General features: G+C 44.4%; 1 protein-coding gene across 1 annotated transcript in view; it reads right to left on the bottom strand.

Moving 5' to 3' along the window:
• Positions 1-3,317: 3,317 nt before the first annotated feature.
• The window catches only part of LOC115112227 (copine-7-like), a 52,390-nt gene continuing 40,620 nt past the window's right edge, over positions 3,318-15,087 (bottom strand). The window contains exons 14-15 of the mRNA XM_029639146.2: positions 14,252-14,488; positions 3,318-8,202 (exon numbers count right to left, since the gene is read on the bottom strand). Of these exons, the coding sequence (XP_029495006.1) occupies positions 8,029-8,202; positions 14,252-14,488 (411 nt within the window). The 3' untranslated portion in view covers positions 3,318-8,028. The remainder of the gene's footprint in view (positions 8,203-14,251; positions 14,489-15,087) is intronic.

Genomic DNA, 15,087 nt, shown 5'->3' with positions numbered 1-15,087 from the left:
TGTCTATAGGCTGGGAGCAACAAAGAGTCGTGGTCAGATTTATATGCGTCGTGGAAGTTAGAATAACAATGATCCAGGGTTTTGCCAGCCCGGGTCACGCATTCGATATGCTGATACAATTTAGGGAGCCTTGTTTTCAGATTAGCCTTGTTAAAATCCCCAGTTACAATAAATGCAGCCTCAGGATATGTGGTTTCCAGTTTACATAGAGTCAAATGAAGTTCTTTCAGGGCCGTCGATGGGTGACTGTGATTATGATCGAAGAGAATTCTCTTGGTAGTTAATGCAGTCGGCATTTGATTGTAAGGAATTCTAGGTCAGGTGAACAAAAGGAGTTGAGTTCCTGTATGAGTTCCTGTATGTTGTTATGATCACACCATGTCTCGTTAATCATAATCCATTCACCCTCGTCCGCCTTCTTACCAGAGAGATGTTAGTTTCTGTCGGTGCGATGTGTGTGAAAGTTAGGTGGCTGTACCGAGTCTGATGACATATCCCGAGTGAGCCATGTTTCCGTGAAACAAAGAACGTTACAATCTCTGATGTCTCTTTGGAAGGCAACCCTTGCTCAGATTTCGTCTACCTTGATATTAAGAGACTGGACATTGGCGAGTAGTATGCTCAGCGGTGCGTGATGTGCCCGTCTATGAAGCCTGACCAGAAGACCGCTCCGTCTGCCCCTTCTGCGGTGCCGTTGTTTTGGGTCGCCGGCTGGGATCCGATCCATTGTCCTGGGTGGTGGACCAAACAGGGGATCCGCTTCGGGAAAGTCATATTCCTGGTCGTAATGTTGGTGGGTTGACGTTGCTCTTATATCCAATAAAACCAAATATTTCCTGGGGTAACAATGTAAGAAACAACACATAAAAAACGAAATACTGCATAGTTTCCTAGGAACGCGAAGCGAAGCGGCCATCTCTGTCTGCGCCGGAATTTCTGATTTCTGAGTCTGGTAACTCTAATGAACTTATCCTCTGCAGCAGATGTAACTCTGGGTCTTCCTTTCCTGTGGCGGTCCTCACGAGAGAAAGTTTCTTCAATTTGACTTGAAGAAACTTAAAAAGTTCTTGACATTGTTTTAAGTAATGATGGAATGTCATTTCTTTTGGATTATTTGAGCTGTTCTTGCCATAATATGGACTTGATATTTTATCTTCTGTAAACCCCCTTCCTTTTCACAACACAACTGATTGGATCGAACACATAAGAAGGAAATAAATTCCTCAAATTAACAAGACACACCTGTTAATTTAAATGCATTCCAGGTGACTGCCTCATGAAGCTGGTTGAGAGAATGCCAAGAGTGTGCAAAGCTGTCATCAAGGCAAAGCCACCCTACTTTGAAGAATCTGTGGCTGTAAATCAGGGCACAAAGGGTCTGCAGAGAGAAGAGAGTGTTTCCCCATTACAGAGGAATGGGTCCATTCAGTTTCATTATCCATGCTAATATAGACAGGAGAACAGTAAGGGAGAGTGGGGTAAGTTGAGCCAAAGGGGTAAGTTCAGCCACCGTTTTTTCTAGGAAGCCATACACAAAATGTATAATTTGACCAGATATTTAGGAAGAGCTCATCATTTCATGGAGTCCGAGACGGTAGAAACCACATGGAAAAAGTGGTAATCAAGTTAGGTATAAAAAAAGAAAGAAAATATTTTAACCAAGTCAAATGAATTTATTGTGTTAGAGGTATCATGATGCTTGTATCTAAACCAAATATATACTTTTAAGATTGTTCTATACATAAGGTTGAGTCTCTATAAGCTTCAATATGAGGTCCTAAACTTAGCATGAAAGTGTATCCTAGTAGCTGTCTGAGCTAATATAGTCAAATTGTTTGCCTTGGTGTACGTTGAGCCAATGGTTGAGCCAATGGCAAGTTGAGCAAATGTAAGTGTTTTCTTACAGCTGTAATGCAAGGCAGTATCGCTGATATATGAGGTAATGTTAAAAGTGTAAAAAAAAGAATAAAGTGTTTGTTAGGTAGGCGGCTCATCTTACCCCATACACTCAGTAACTTTCAATGTGGCACTGTCATAGGATGCCACCTTTCCAACAAGTCAGTTTGTCAAATATCTGCCCTGCTAGAGCTGCCCTGGTCAATTGTAAGTGTTTGCTTTTTGTGTGTATCTACATGAGGGAAAAAAAGGTTGTAACGTAACAAAATGTGGAAAATATCAAGGGGTCTGAATACTTTCCGAATGCACTGTATTACTTTCTGTATAGGAACACAGGATCCTGAAATATATTTATATATCTTTGTGGGAAAGTATATTATATTTCCCTTGACGGAGTGATGCAGAATATAAAAATATTGCTCAACTTACCCCACTCTTCCCTACAGCCATTCTTGCTGGAGGAATCGAATACCTCTCAAATGGTGGGCAGAGCAGCATCAGGATTGTGGGATATTAGTTTCCCAGGATATCACTTCAACCCCAACATCATGTTTTATCAATGTTACCACTACTTTGCCCGGCAGTTATGAGGTTTAAAAATAAACTTCTTTACAACCATGTGATGGAAGGAGCAGGGTTTTTACAGTAAGACTTTAAGAAGCATCTTTAGCCAGCAAAGCCTTAGCCTCGAGCATAGAGCTCAGCTGGGGTGGCTTGTGGATTCTATCTGGCCTTGTGAGGGCACTGAACAACAGTCAGTCAAGGCTTCTGTTTAAAAAAATAAAAGTCTTTAAAGGAAAACTTCACTCTATTCCGGACCGAGCAGTCAACCCCCCCCCCCCCCCCTCTGTCCCTGGTCTTCTCCAAACATAGGTATTCTCACAAATCCCTGTCACCATGGAAACAGCCGCTATGCAGCGCTCTTGCACAATAGCCGTTGAATGAAAGGAACTGTCTGAAGGAGCAGTCTTCACCCCCATTACATGTACTGACGCTATACAGCCTCATCCTCACTGACCCGGCCACGGTGAGCGTGTGCATGGAGTATCCCGTCCAAAGCTTACGCCACACCGGGGAAATCATACGAGAGCAGAGATTGCGTCTCTCAAAAGACTGCTGCATTCCTCTCTCAATTGTATTCCTCTTTCCCATTTAAATTGAACCACAAGGCAAAAAAACATGTTATAGGTCACAGAAAATGAACAGGGGATGTCACTCCATCTCTCTGGTGGTTTAAAGGCATCAGTAAGTGCTTTGAGTCAGATGTGGGACTCACAGGGGCCGATGTAATGGAAATCTGTGATAAATTCCTATTGTAGCAACATATTATCCGATATTGTCTTACCACCCCCAAATGGTACGCTGTAATTTCACACAACCTGATAACCTGAATCGAATGAAAGAATAACGATCAAATCAAATGGCAATAAATACTAAAGCTTTATTTAGTTTTTCCATTTCAAAAACATGGAAGAAGAATAGGGGCGAATATTTCCACTTTTTTTTCACAAGGATGAGACATCACAGACACTGTCATGCAGTTGACTGGATTTATTGGCCTAAATGCAAGATAAAGAGAGCATCCACAACATGAACAGAGGTTTGTGCAAATGCAGGCTTGCCTATCAGCATAACGTACTCCAAAGGAATGTACAACACATCTTAACAACAGAAGTAAGCATGCAATGAATTCTCTTTTTAGAAATAAAATATATCTATGACCTCAAAATCATCCAGTGGTTTAGGGAATACACAGCAGGGCAATAGACTAGCCTGTATTACCTTCCACCCATTGTACCGTAGTGTTCAGAGCCCATGTTTGTCAGTGGTGAATGTAAAATAAATACCTCAGATTATGCACTCTTCGCAGTGCTCATTTAAAACCAGTCATTCTCCCTGCATAATTACTTTAAAGGAGACATCCACCATTGAAATCAATACCGCTAGATACAGTATGCATCAGGGTTAGCAATACCTGCAACTGACTGTGCATTTGGTCTAAAGGGTTCATTCTGAAAATGAACTAAGCAAAGGATGATTTGAGTTGATGGAGAGTGCTTTGGCTTGTGCCTGAGGGCAACATTAAATCATGGGCCATGTTGTCCAGGGCCATGTTGTCCAGGGCCATGTTGTCCAGGGTGGGAACAACAGTACAGCACAGCACAGAAACAACAGGAAGGTGCTGATACTTGTGACTTGAGCATATGGTGTTCAAATCCCGTTCCCCCTCAGGAACAGGAATACTGATTCATATCAGCATGATATCACTTGCTGTTGCTCGGAGTGTGTAATGTATGTATGGTCTTAGTGTGAGCATATGTTGGGCTGCACACAAGCCAATTTTATGAAAATGCACACTGTTTTAGCTTGTGCAATAAAGATATGGACCAAGGGGCTGGAACAGTGTACCCCATCATCTTGCCAATGATTCATACATTTCTCAATATAGATCTGATAGATAAGGTTTCCTGCCATTGCACAACAGTAATCTTAAAAATGAGATATCCATTCATGTGATGAATAAATCCATGGCATTATGCCATCTTGAGAAATGGTGTCATCATATTCAAACAAACACATAGTAGATATCCAAACAAAAACAAACAAAACATTAATTTAATAAATATAAAGTACTTCAATATATTACCATTGATGTCAGAACTCAGTCCAACAGAACATTGGCAAATGTTCTACATCCATTTCCCCATCCTACACGTCCCACTGCAGAGCCCCAGTGTGGAGATGAAAGTCCATCCAGGGTTATTTACATTCAGCTGATCAAGTAGGACTCCAGATCTGGGAGTCCTGAATCAATAGGCCGAAGCTTGTGGTCCTTAGTGACAGATACACACTCACTGTTCTTCAGAGGAGCTCAGACCACAGCACACAGGAGCACTGTACCGGGGGAGTTTAGCCACAGTTATGTACATAAGAGCACATGGGCCACCTGGGAGAGATGCAAGCATTGAGGGAGAAGCCAAAGTGAACTTGATAATTACAAAGTCGCATCAACAAAGGAGACAGAGGCAATGGCACGGACTGGCATCAAATTCTAAAAACCCATATTATGCTAATTGACCATCTATGGCGGGTTCAACTGAATTCCAGCCTACATGTGGTTGTCACTGTCCAGAGAAAGGTATTGACACAGATTAGAGCCAGTTTTACAATATCCCAGACAACTGTGATGTAATCTTCCTCGTATTTATCCATTATGAGCAAACATTTGCAATCTTTATACTGAATGCAACCTGTTTTTAGGTGTTATTCTTAGTGTATGTAAAAATATGGGCAGACAAAATAATACGATTTCAGTGATTCAGTTTACCTCTGTTTGCATCATATCTGACGTAGATACCTGATGCACCTAAACTACGTTAGTAGAATTTTTAGCAGAAGAAGTTTATGGAACTACGTGCAAGACTTCATACCCATGAGTTATACAATCAACAAGTCAACGTGTCAACAGAGAGAACAAAATAGTTCCTAGAGGGGAAAATAATGGTTACGGGACATATTCATCATGGAGGGATGTGCATGTAAAGCTGCTTACCATAAGTCCAGCAGCATCTCATCCAAACAAGTCAATGTGAAGACAAGGCCATGATCCCACTCTCTGGTCTTCTCTCATTAATGTCAGTGTACTCCTGTGACATTTGCACTCGTCAAACAATAGAAATCATATACATTCCACCGTATTTAGATGCTTTACTAGACAGTGCAGTGAGGTCTTTCACATGAGTGATGTAATGCAGGGTTATCGCATTGGAATAAGATTTCGGTTTTGAAAGACCTACAATATCGTGACACAAACACCACGAAGAGCCCCATTTAAAATGTTCCTCGTTAATTCAGTTAAGAAAAGTAACTGGCTAAGGCTCCAGATAGGTCAGGTTGAGATAAAGATAAATCCCAAAGGTATGCTTCATATGGAGGTAATGGGCATAACAGTTGATAAAGATCTGATTTATCTTGATGTCGAACTTTATCATTCATTTACACTGTACATATATTTGTTTGTATTTGTTGACTTATTTATCATGTATACACTTCTGTAACATTTCATTTGAATGCTCTGCCATCATGCCTGCATAAGGGCACTATAAACCTGAGATTGACATAACATGTATGTACGTCACATTGCTTAATCTGTAATAAATCACTAAGCTTTAAAACGTTGTACTGTAAAGTAATATTAGTGTGAGTCATGTTACAAAATGTCAAGTTGGCTTGTACAATACCCGTCAAAACTTTGGACACACCTACTCATTCAAGTGTGTTTCATCAAAACTATGAAATAACACATATGGAATCATGTAGTAACCCAAAAAGTATTAAACAAATCAAAATAGATTTGAGATGTTTCAAAGTAGCCACCCTTTGCCTTGATGACAGCTTTGCTGTCATGAGGAATGATTTTGAAGGAGTTTCCACACATGCTGAGCACTTGTTGGCTGCTTTTGCCTTGACTCTGCAGTCCAACTCATCCCAAACCATCTCAATTAGGTTGAGGTCGGGTGATTGTGGATGCCAGGTCATCTGATGCAGCACTCCATCACTCTCCTTTGTCAAATAGCCCTTACACAACCTGGAGGTGTGTTTTGGGTCATTCTCCTGTTGAAAAACAAATGATAGTCCCCCTAAGCGCAACACAGATAGGATGGCGTATCGCTGCAGAATGCTGTGGTCGCCATGCCGTGGTCGCCACACTGCCAGTGTCAACAGCAAAGCACCCCCACACCTCCTCCTCCATGCTTCATGGTGGGAACCACACATGCAGAGATCATCGGTTCACCTACTCTGCTTCTCACAAATACAGAGCGGTTGGAACCAAAAATCTCAAATGCCAGATTCTGATGTCCATAGCTAGTGTTTCTTGGCCCAAGCAAGTCTCTTCTTCTTATTGGTGTCCTGTTGTAGTGGTTTCTTTACAGCAATTCGACCATGAAGGCCTGATTTACACCGTCTCCTCTGAACAGTGGTTTTTGAGATGTCTGTTACTTGAACTCAGTGAAGCATTTATTTGGGCTACAATCTGAAGTGCAGTTAACTCTTGATGGTTTTTGCGACTGCAATTTTACCAGATTGACTGACCTTCATGTCTTAAAGTAATGATGGAATGTCATTTCTATTTGATTATTTGAGTTGTTCTTGTAATAATATGCACTTGGTCTTTTACCAAATAGGACTATCTTCTGTATACCCCCCTACCTTGTCACAACACAACTTATTGACTCAAACGCATTAAGAAGGAAAGAAATTCCACAAATTAACAAGGCACACCTGTTAATTGAAATGCATTCCAGGTGACTACCTCATGAAGCTGGTTGAGATAATGCCAAGAGTGTGCTAAGCTATCATCAAGGCAAAGGGTGGCTACTTTGAACAATATAACATATTAAATATATTTTGATTTGATTTGTTTAACACTTTTTTGGTTATTTCATGATTCCATGTGTTATTTCATAGTTTTGATGTCTTCGCTATTATTCTACAATGTAGAAAATAATAAAAATAAAGAAAAACCCTTGAATGAGCAGGTGTGTCCAAACTTTTGACCCATACTGTATATGACTACCTTTTCTGTGCAGGCATCATTTAGGAAAAGTAAAATAAAGTGTTACCTAAATCTCTTTCCTCATAATTGAAAGACTCATGTGGTTTGATATGTTTAGATTTCCCCTCCCCCAATCCTTCAGTTGACAGGCTCTTCAGACAATACCAGTGATGGGCAGTAAGACAGAGAGACACAGCAGAGCAAAATGGACACAGAAGAGAAGCAGACTGAAACCTTGGAGAGCCTTGAAAGTCATAAAAAAATCAGCTGAGGGCCAAGATGCCAGTATCAGGGCAGAAGGGGACAGAGAGCCTGTGACCATAGTTGATCAACTTTGGGAGGGATTCACCTGCATGCATCCTCCAGCATCATGCTGAACAGGCAGATGGATGCACAGCCAGGCAGAGGGACATGATCCGAACGGAGAGAGAAAACAATCCAAAGGTTTCTGTTCCAGTCTGTGTGTGAACACTGTACGAATGAAAAAGGAATGATAACAACACTAATATTAATGACGGTGGTTCTTGGTCCAGAGCAGCGATCTGCACCCTCTCTCTCTCTGGACTGAGATGTGGTCAGGCCGTGGTCCCCACTGCTGGCAGTGATTCTGTAGGGGTGTTGGCAAGGGAGGTGGGAGAGTCACATGATGGGACGGGCGGCATGGGGCAGATGGCCTTGTGACTGTAGTACTCCACCACCTGGTTGGGCACCTCCGCAAGGACACATTTGGCCAAGGCAGCAGGCGAGGCCTGTGAAAAATAGAACACAGCTTTAGTCTGGACAGTTCTGGCACAAGACCCCAAAGGGTTAAAGCAATCATTTTCAGTGGCACCTAAATCCAATGAAACTCTGGGCAAATTGTTTTTTAACCTAACAAAGGAAGAAAGGAAAGAGTGATTTGTGGTTTCCGTTGTTTGGGCAGCGGTCAAAAGGAAAGAGGGCTTTGTGTTTTCCGTTGTTTGGCCAGCGGTCAAAAGGAAAGAGGGCTTTGTGTTTTCCGTTGTTTGGGCAGCGGTCAAAAGGAAAGAGGGCTTTGTGTTTTCCGTTGTTTAGACAGCGGTCAAAAGGAAAGAGGGCTTTGTGTTTTCCATGTTTGGACAGCGGTCAAAAGGAAAGAGGGCTTTGTGTTTTCCGTTGTTTGGGCAGCGGTCAAAAGGAAAGAGGGCTTTGTGTTTTCTGTTGTTTGGGCAGCGGTCAAAAGGAAAGAGTGATTTGTGTTTTCCGTTGTTTGGCCAGCGGTCAAAAGGAAAGAGGGCTTTGTGTTTTCTGTTGTTTGGGCAGTGGTCAAAAGGAAAGAGGGCTTTGTGTTTTCTGTTGTTTGGGCAGCGGTCAAAAGGAAAGAGGGCTTTGTGTTTTCCATGTTTGGGCAGCGGTCAAAAGGAAAGAGGGCTTTGTGTTTTCCGTTGTTTGGGCAGCAGTCAAAAGGAAAGAGGGCTTTGTGTTTTCCATGTTTGGGCAGCGGTCAAAAGGAAAGAGTGATTTGTGTTTTCTGTTGTTTGGGCAGCGGTCAAAAGGAAAGAGGGCTTTGTGTTTTCCATGTTTGGGCAGCGGTCAAAAGGAAAGAGGGCTTTGTGTTTTCCGTTGTTTGGGCAGCGGTCAAAAGGAAAGAGGGCTTTGTGTTTTCTGTTGTTTGGGCAGCGGTCAAAAGGAAAGAGGGCTTTGTGTTTTCCGTTGTTTGGGCAGCGGTCAAAAGGAAAGAGGGCTTTGTGTTTTCTGTTGTTTGGGCAGCGGTCAAAAGGAAAGAGGGCTTTGTGTTTTCTGTTGTTTGGGCAGCGGTCAAAAGGAAAGAGGGCTTTGTGTTTTCCGTTGTTTGGGCAGCGGTCAAAAGGAAAGAGGGCTTTGTGTTTTCCGTTGTTTGGGCAGCGGTCAAAAGGAAAGAGGGATTTGTGTTTTCTGTTGTTTGGGCAGCGGTCAAAAGGAAAGAGGGCTTTGTGTTTTCCGTTGTTTGGCCAGCGGTCAAATGTAAAGAGGGCTTTGTGTTTTCTGTTGTTTGGGCAGCGGTCAAAAGGAAAGAGGGCTTTGTGTTTTCTGTTGTTTGGACAGCGGTCAAAAGGACAGAGGGATTTGTGTTTTCTGTTGTTTGGGCAGCGGTCAAAAGCAAAGAGGGCTTTGTGTTTTCCGTTGTTTGGGCAGCGGTCAAAAGGAAAGAGGGCTTTGTGTTTTCCGTTGTTTGGGCAGCGGTCAAAAGGAAAGAGGGCTTTGTGTTTTCCGTTGTTTGGGCAGCCCGTTGTTTGGCAGAGGTCAAAAGGAAAGAGGGCTTTGTGTTTTCTGGTCAAAAAGGAAAGAAAAGCTTTGTGTTTTCTGTTGTTTGGGCAGCGGTCAAAAGGAAAGAGTGCTTTGTGTTTTCCGTTGTTTGGGCAGCGGTCAAAAGGAAAGAGGGCTTTGTGTTTTCCGTTGTTTGGGCAGCGGTCAAAAGGAAAGAGGGCTTTGTGTTTTCCGTTGTTTGGGCAGCGGTCAAAAGGAAAGAGGGCTTTGTGTTTTCTGTTGTTTGGACAGCGGTCAAAAGGACAGAGGGATTTGTGTTTTCTGTTGTTTGGGCAGCGGTCAAAAGGAAAGAGGGCTTTGTGTTTTCTGTTGTTTGGGCAGCGGTCAAAAGGAAAGAGGGCTTTGTGTTTTCCGTTGTTTGGGCAGCGGTCAAAAGGAAAGAGGGCTTTGTGTTTTCCGTTGTTTGGGCAGCGGTCAAAAAAAAGAGGGCTTTGTGTTTTCTGTTGTTTGGGCAGCGGTCAAAAGGAAAGAGGGCTTTGTGTTTTCCGTTGTTTGGGCAGCGGTCAAAAGGAAAGAGGGCTTTGTGTTTTCTGTTGTTTGGGCAGCGGTCAAAAGGAAAGAGGGCTTTGTGTTTTCTGTTGTTTGGGCAGCGGTCAAAAGGAAAGAGGGCTTTGTGTTTTCTGTTGTTTGGGCAGCAGTCAAAAGGAAAGAGGGCTTTGTGTTTTCCGTTGTTTGGGCAGCGGTCAAAAGGAAAGAGGGCTTTGTGTTTTCCGTTGTTTGGGCAGCGGTCAAAAGGAAAGAGGGCTTTGTGTTTTCCGTTGTTTGGGCAGCGGTCAAAAGGAAAGAGGGCTTTGTGTTTTCTGTTGTTTGGGCAGCGGTCAAAAGGAAAGAGGACTTTGTGTTTTCTGTTGTTTGGGCAGCAGTCAAAAGGAAAGAGGGCTTTGTGTTTTCCGTTGTTTGGGCAGCGGTCAAAAGGAAAGAGGGATTTGTGTTTTCCGTTGTTTGGGCAGCGGTCAAAAGGAAAGAGGGCTTTGTGTTTTCCGTTGTTTGGGCAGCGGTCAAAAGGAAAGAGGGCTTTGTGTTTTCCGTTGTTTGGGCAGCGGTCAAAAGGAAAGAGGGCTTTGTGTTTTCTGTTGTTTGGGCAGCGGTCAAAAGGAAAGAGGGCTTTGTGTTTTCTGTTGTTTGGGCAGCGGTCAAAAGGAAAGAGGGCTTTGTGTTTTCTGTTGTTTGGGCAGCAGTCAAAAGGAAAGAGGGCTTTGTGTTTTCTGTTGTTTGGGCAGCGGTCAAAAGGAAAGAGGGCTTTGTGTTTTCCGTTGTTTGGGCAGCGGTCAAAAGGAAAGAGGGCTTTGTGTTTTCCGTTGTTTGGGCAGCGGTCAAAGGAAAGAGGGCTTTGTGTTTTCCGTTGTTTGGGCAGAGGTCAAAAGGAAAGAGGGCTTTGTGTTTTCAAAAGGAAAGAGGGCTTTTTCTGTTTGGGCAGAGGTCAAAAAGGAAAGAGGGCTTTGTGTTTTCTGTTGTTTGGGCAGCGGTCAAAAGGAAAGAGGGCTTTGTGTTTTCCGTTGTTTGGGCAGCGGTCAAAAGGAAAGAGGGCTTTGTGTTTTCTGTTGTTTGGGCAGGGCTTTGTGTTTTCTGTTGTTTGGGCAGAGGTCAAAAGGAAAGAGGGCTTTGTGTTTTCTGTTTTTGTTTGTGTTTTCCGTTGTTTGGGCAGCGGTCAAAAGGAAAGAGGGCTTTGTGTTTTCCGTTGTTTGGGCAGCGGTCAAAAGGAAAGAGGGCTTTGTGTTTTCTGTTGTTTGGGCAGAGGTCAAAAGGAAAGAGGGCTTTGTGTTTTCTGTTGTTTGGGCAGCGGTCAAAAGGAAAGAGGGCTTTGTGTTTTCCGTTGTTTGGGCAGCGGTCAAAAGGAAAGAGGGCTTTGTGTTTTCCGTTGTTTGGGCAGCGGTCAAAAGGAAAGAGGGCTTTGTGTTTTCCGTTGTTTGGGGCAGCGGTCAAAAGGAAAGAGGGCTTTGTGTTTTCCGTTGTTTGGGCAGCGGTCAAAAGGAAAGAGGGCTTTGTGTTTTCCGTTGTTTGGGCAGCGGTCAAAAGGAAAGAGGGCTTTGTGTTTTCCGTTGTTTGGGCAGAGGTCAAAAGGAAAGAGGGCTTTGTGTTTTCCGTTGTTTGGGCAGCGGTCAAAAGGAAAGAGGGCTTTGTGTTTTCTGTTGTTTGGGCAGAGGTCAAAAGGAAAGAGGGCTTTGTGTTTTCTGTTTTGTTTGGGCAGCGGTCAAAAGGAAAGAGGGCTTTGTGTTTTCCGTTGTTTGGGCAGCGGTCAAAAGGAAAGAGGGCTTTGTGTTTTCTGTTGTTTGGGCAGAGGTCAAAAGGAAAGAGGGCTTTGTGTTTTCTGTTGTTTGGGCAGCGGTCAAAAGGAAAGAGGGCTTTGTGTTTTCTCAAAAGTTGTTTTTCCGGGCAGCGGTCAAAAGGAAAGAGGGCTTTGTGTTTTCCGTTGTTTGGGCAGCGGTCAAAAGGAAAGAGGGCTTTGTGTTTTCTGTTGTTTGGGCAGCGGTCAAAAGGAAAGAGGGTGTTTTCTTTGTTTGTTTTCCGTTGTTTGGGCAGCGGTCAAAAGGAAAGAGGGCTTTGTGTTTTCCGTTGTTTGGGCAGCGGTCAAAAGGAAAGAGGGCTTTGTGTTTTCCGTTGTTTGGGCAGCGGTCAAAAGGAAAGAGGGCTTTGTGTTTTCCGTTGTTTGGGCAGCAGTCAAAAGGAAAGAGGGCTTTGTGTTTTCCGTTGTTTGGGCAGCAGTCAAAAGGAAAGAGGGCTTTGTGTTTTCCGTTGTTTGGGCAGCGGTCAAAAGGAAAGAGGGATTTGGAGAGCACACAGACAAATCTCATCAAAGCATTTTTGCATTTTTCATCATTACTTTTCTAAATTAATGGATTTTCTTTCCTGGTGACGAAAAATGTTTTTTTTTAGGAGGGTTTTCTGAAGCTCCTCCATCTGTAGCACTGGCAAGGCCAGCAGAGGAGAGGCTGCCTGGCTGTTAGCATGTCTTCTCTGTATCACGGAGGCGCTCCGCACTGCTAAAGCTAACTCTCTCTCCTCTGCTCTCATCCTTCTAGACCTATCGGCTGCCTTCGATACTGTGAACCATCAGATCCTCCTCTCCACCCTCTCCGAGTTGGGCATCTCCGGCGCGGCCCACGCTTGGATTGCGTCCAACCTGACAGGTCGCTCCTACCAGGTGGCGTGGCGAGAATCCGTCTCCTCACCACGTGCTCTCACCACTGGTGTCCCCCAGGGCTCTGTTCTAGGCCCTCTCCTATTCTCGCTATACACCAAGTCACTTGGCTCTGTCATAACCTCACATGGTCTCTCCTATCATTGCTATGCAGACGACACACAATTAATCTTCTCCTTTCCCCCTTCTGATGACCAGGTGGCGAATCGCATCTCTGCATGTCTGGCAGACATATCAGTGTGGATGACGGATCACCACCTCAAGCTGAACCTCGGCAAGACGGAGCTGCTCTTCCTCCCGGGAAGGACTGCCCGTTCCATGATCTCGCCATCACGGTTGACAACTCCATTGTGTCCTCCTCCCAGAGCGCTAAGAACCTTGGCGTGATCCTGGACAACACCCTGTCGTTCTCAACTAACATCAAGGCGGTGGCCCGTTCCTGTAGGTTCATGCTCTACAACATCCGCAGAGTACGACCCTGCCTCACACAGGAAGCGGCGCAGGTCCTAATCCAGGCACTTGTCATCTCCCGTCTGGATTACTGCAACTCGCTGTTGGCTGGGCTCCCTGCCTGTGCCATTAAACCCCTACAACTCATCCAGAACGCCGCAGCCCGTCTGGTGTTCAACCTTCCCAAGTTCTCTCACGTCACCCCGCTCCTCCGCTCTCTCCACTGGCTTCCAGTTGAAGCTCGCATCCGCTACAAGACCATGGTGCTTGCCTACGGAGCTGTGAGGGGAACGGCACCTCAGTACCTCCAGGCTCTGATCAGGCCCTACACCCAAACAAGGGCACTGCGTTCATCCACCTCTGGCCTGCTCGCCTCCCTACCACTGAGGAAGTACAGTTCCCGCTCAGCCCAGTCAAAACTGTTCGCTGCTCTGGCCCCCCAATGGTGGAACAAACTCCCTCACGACGCCAGGACAGCGGAGTCAATCACCACCTTCCGGAGACACCTGAAACCCCACCTCTTTAAGGAATACCTAGGATAGGATAAAGTAATCCTTCTCACCCCCCTTAAAAGATTTAGATGCACTATTGTAAAGTGGCTGTTCCACTGGATGTCCTAAGGTGAATGCACCAATTTGTAAGTCGCTCTGGATAAGAGCGTCTGCTAAATGACTTAAATGAAAATGTAAATGTAAATGTCTTCAAAGCCCCATTGGAGGGTAATGCTATTACTGAAGGGGCTTTGGAGGTCACACTGTGAGACTTAATGGCCGCCAGCATCGCTATTATAAAAAGTACTGCAGTTTCTGAGAACTTGGAGACCCACACCTCTCTGTTCTTTTGGCTTGGTTGGAATATGACTGTGGCATAGCAGAGTAGAGGGAGGTAGGGAAGGTGGAGGGATGGAGGTATAGAATGAGGAAGGGAAGGAAGGCAATACTGACCGTTTTGAAGTCTCTGAAGGGCACAAACTGCACAATGTCCCTGAGGACGGGCTCTCCTTTGGGTGAGCGCAGCACCCCGTCATCCCCGTCCAGGATCTGCATGTCTGTGAAGTCTGCATTGCCCACGCCAACGATGATGATGGACAGGGGCTGGTAGGAGGCGCGCACGATGGCCTCGCGTGTGTCTGCCATGTCTGTCACCACGCCGTCCGTGAGGATCAGCAGGATGTGGTAACGCTGGAGGAGAGAGGAGAGAGGAGAGGGTTGCGGTTGCGTGTTGACCTTTTGTCTCCACACACTTCAGTGCTCTTGGTTTGTCTGTGTGTAACACATCATCCTCTGAAATCTGACTGCTCCCACTGAGAAAAGTAATAATGCATTAATCTCTAGTCCCATCAACACCTCTCTCTCTCCCTGCAGGATATCAATACAAATGAGAAAATCCTCAACATCTACAGATATCCTACATTTGCCTAAGAATTTTACATATGAGGTCTATAAGTGTATTTTTTATTTATTTGTATTTTTTATTTCACCTTTATTTAACCAGGTAGGCCAGTTGAGAACATGTTCTCATTTACAACTGCGACCTGGCCAAGATAAAGCAAAGCAGTTCGACAGATACAACAACACAGAGTTACAAACAAACAAACGTACAGTCAATAACACAATAGAAAAAAAATATTAAAAATCTATGTACGGTGTGTGAAAATGTAGAAGAGTAGGGAGTTAGGCAATAAATAGGCAATAGAGGTGAAATAATTACAATTTAGCATTAACACTGGAGTGATAGATGTGCAGATGATGATGTGCAAGTAGAGATACTGGGGTGTAAA

Source organism: Oncorhynchus nerka, linkage group LG27 (genome assembly GCF_034236695.1).
Source record: "Oncorhynchus nerka isolate Pitt River linkage group LG27, Oner_Uvic_2.0, whole genome shotgun sequence".
Classification (NCBI taxonomy): domain Eukaryota; kingdom Metazoa; phylum Chordata; class Actinopteri; order Salmoniformes; family Salmonidae; genus Oncorhynchus; species Oncorhynchus nerka.
This window is presented reverse-complemented; position numbering and strand designations above follow the sequence as displayed.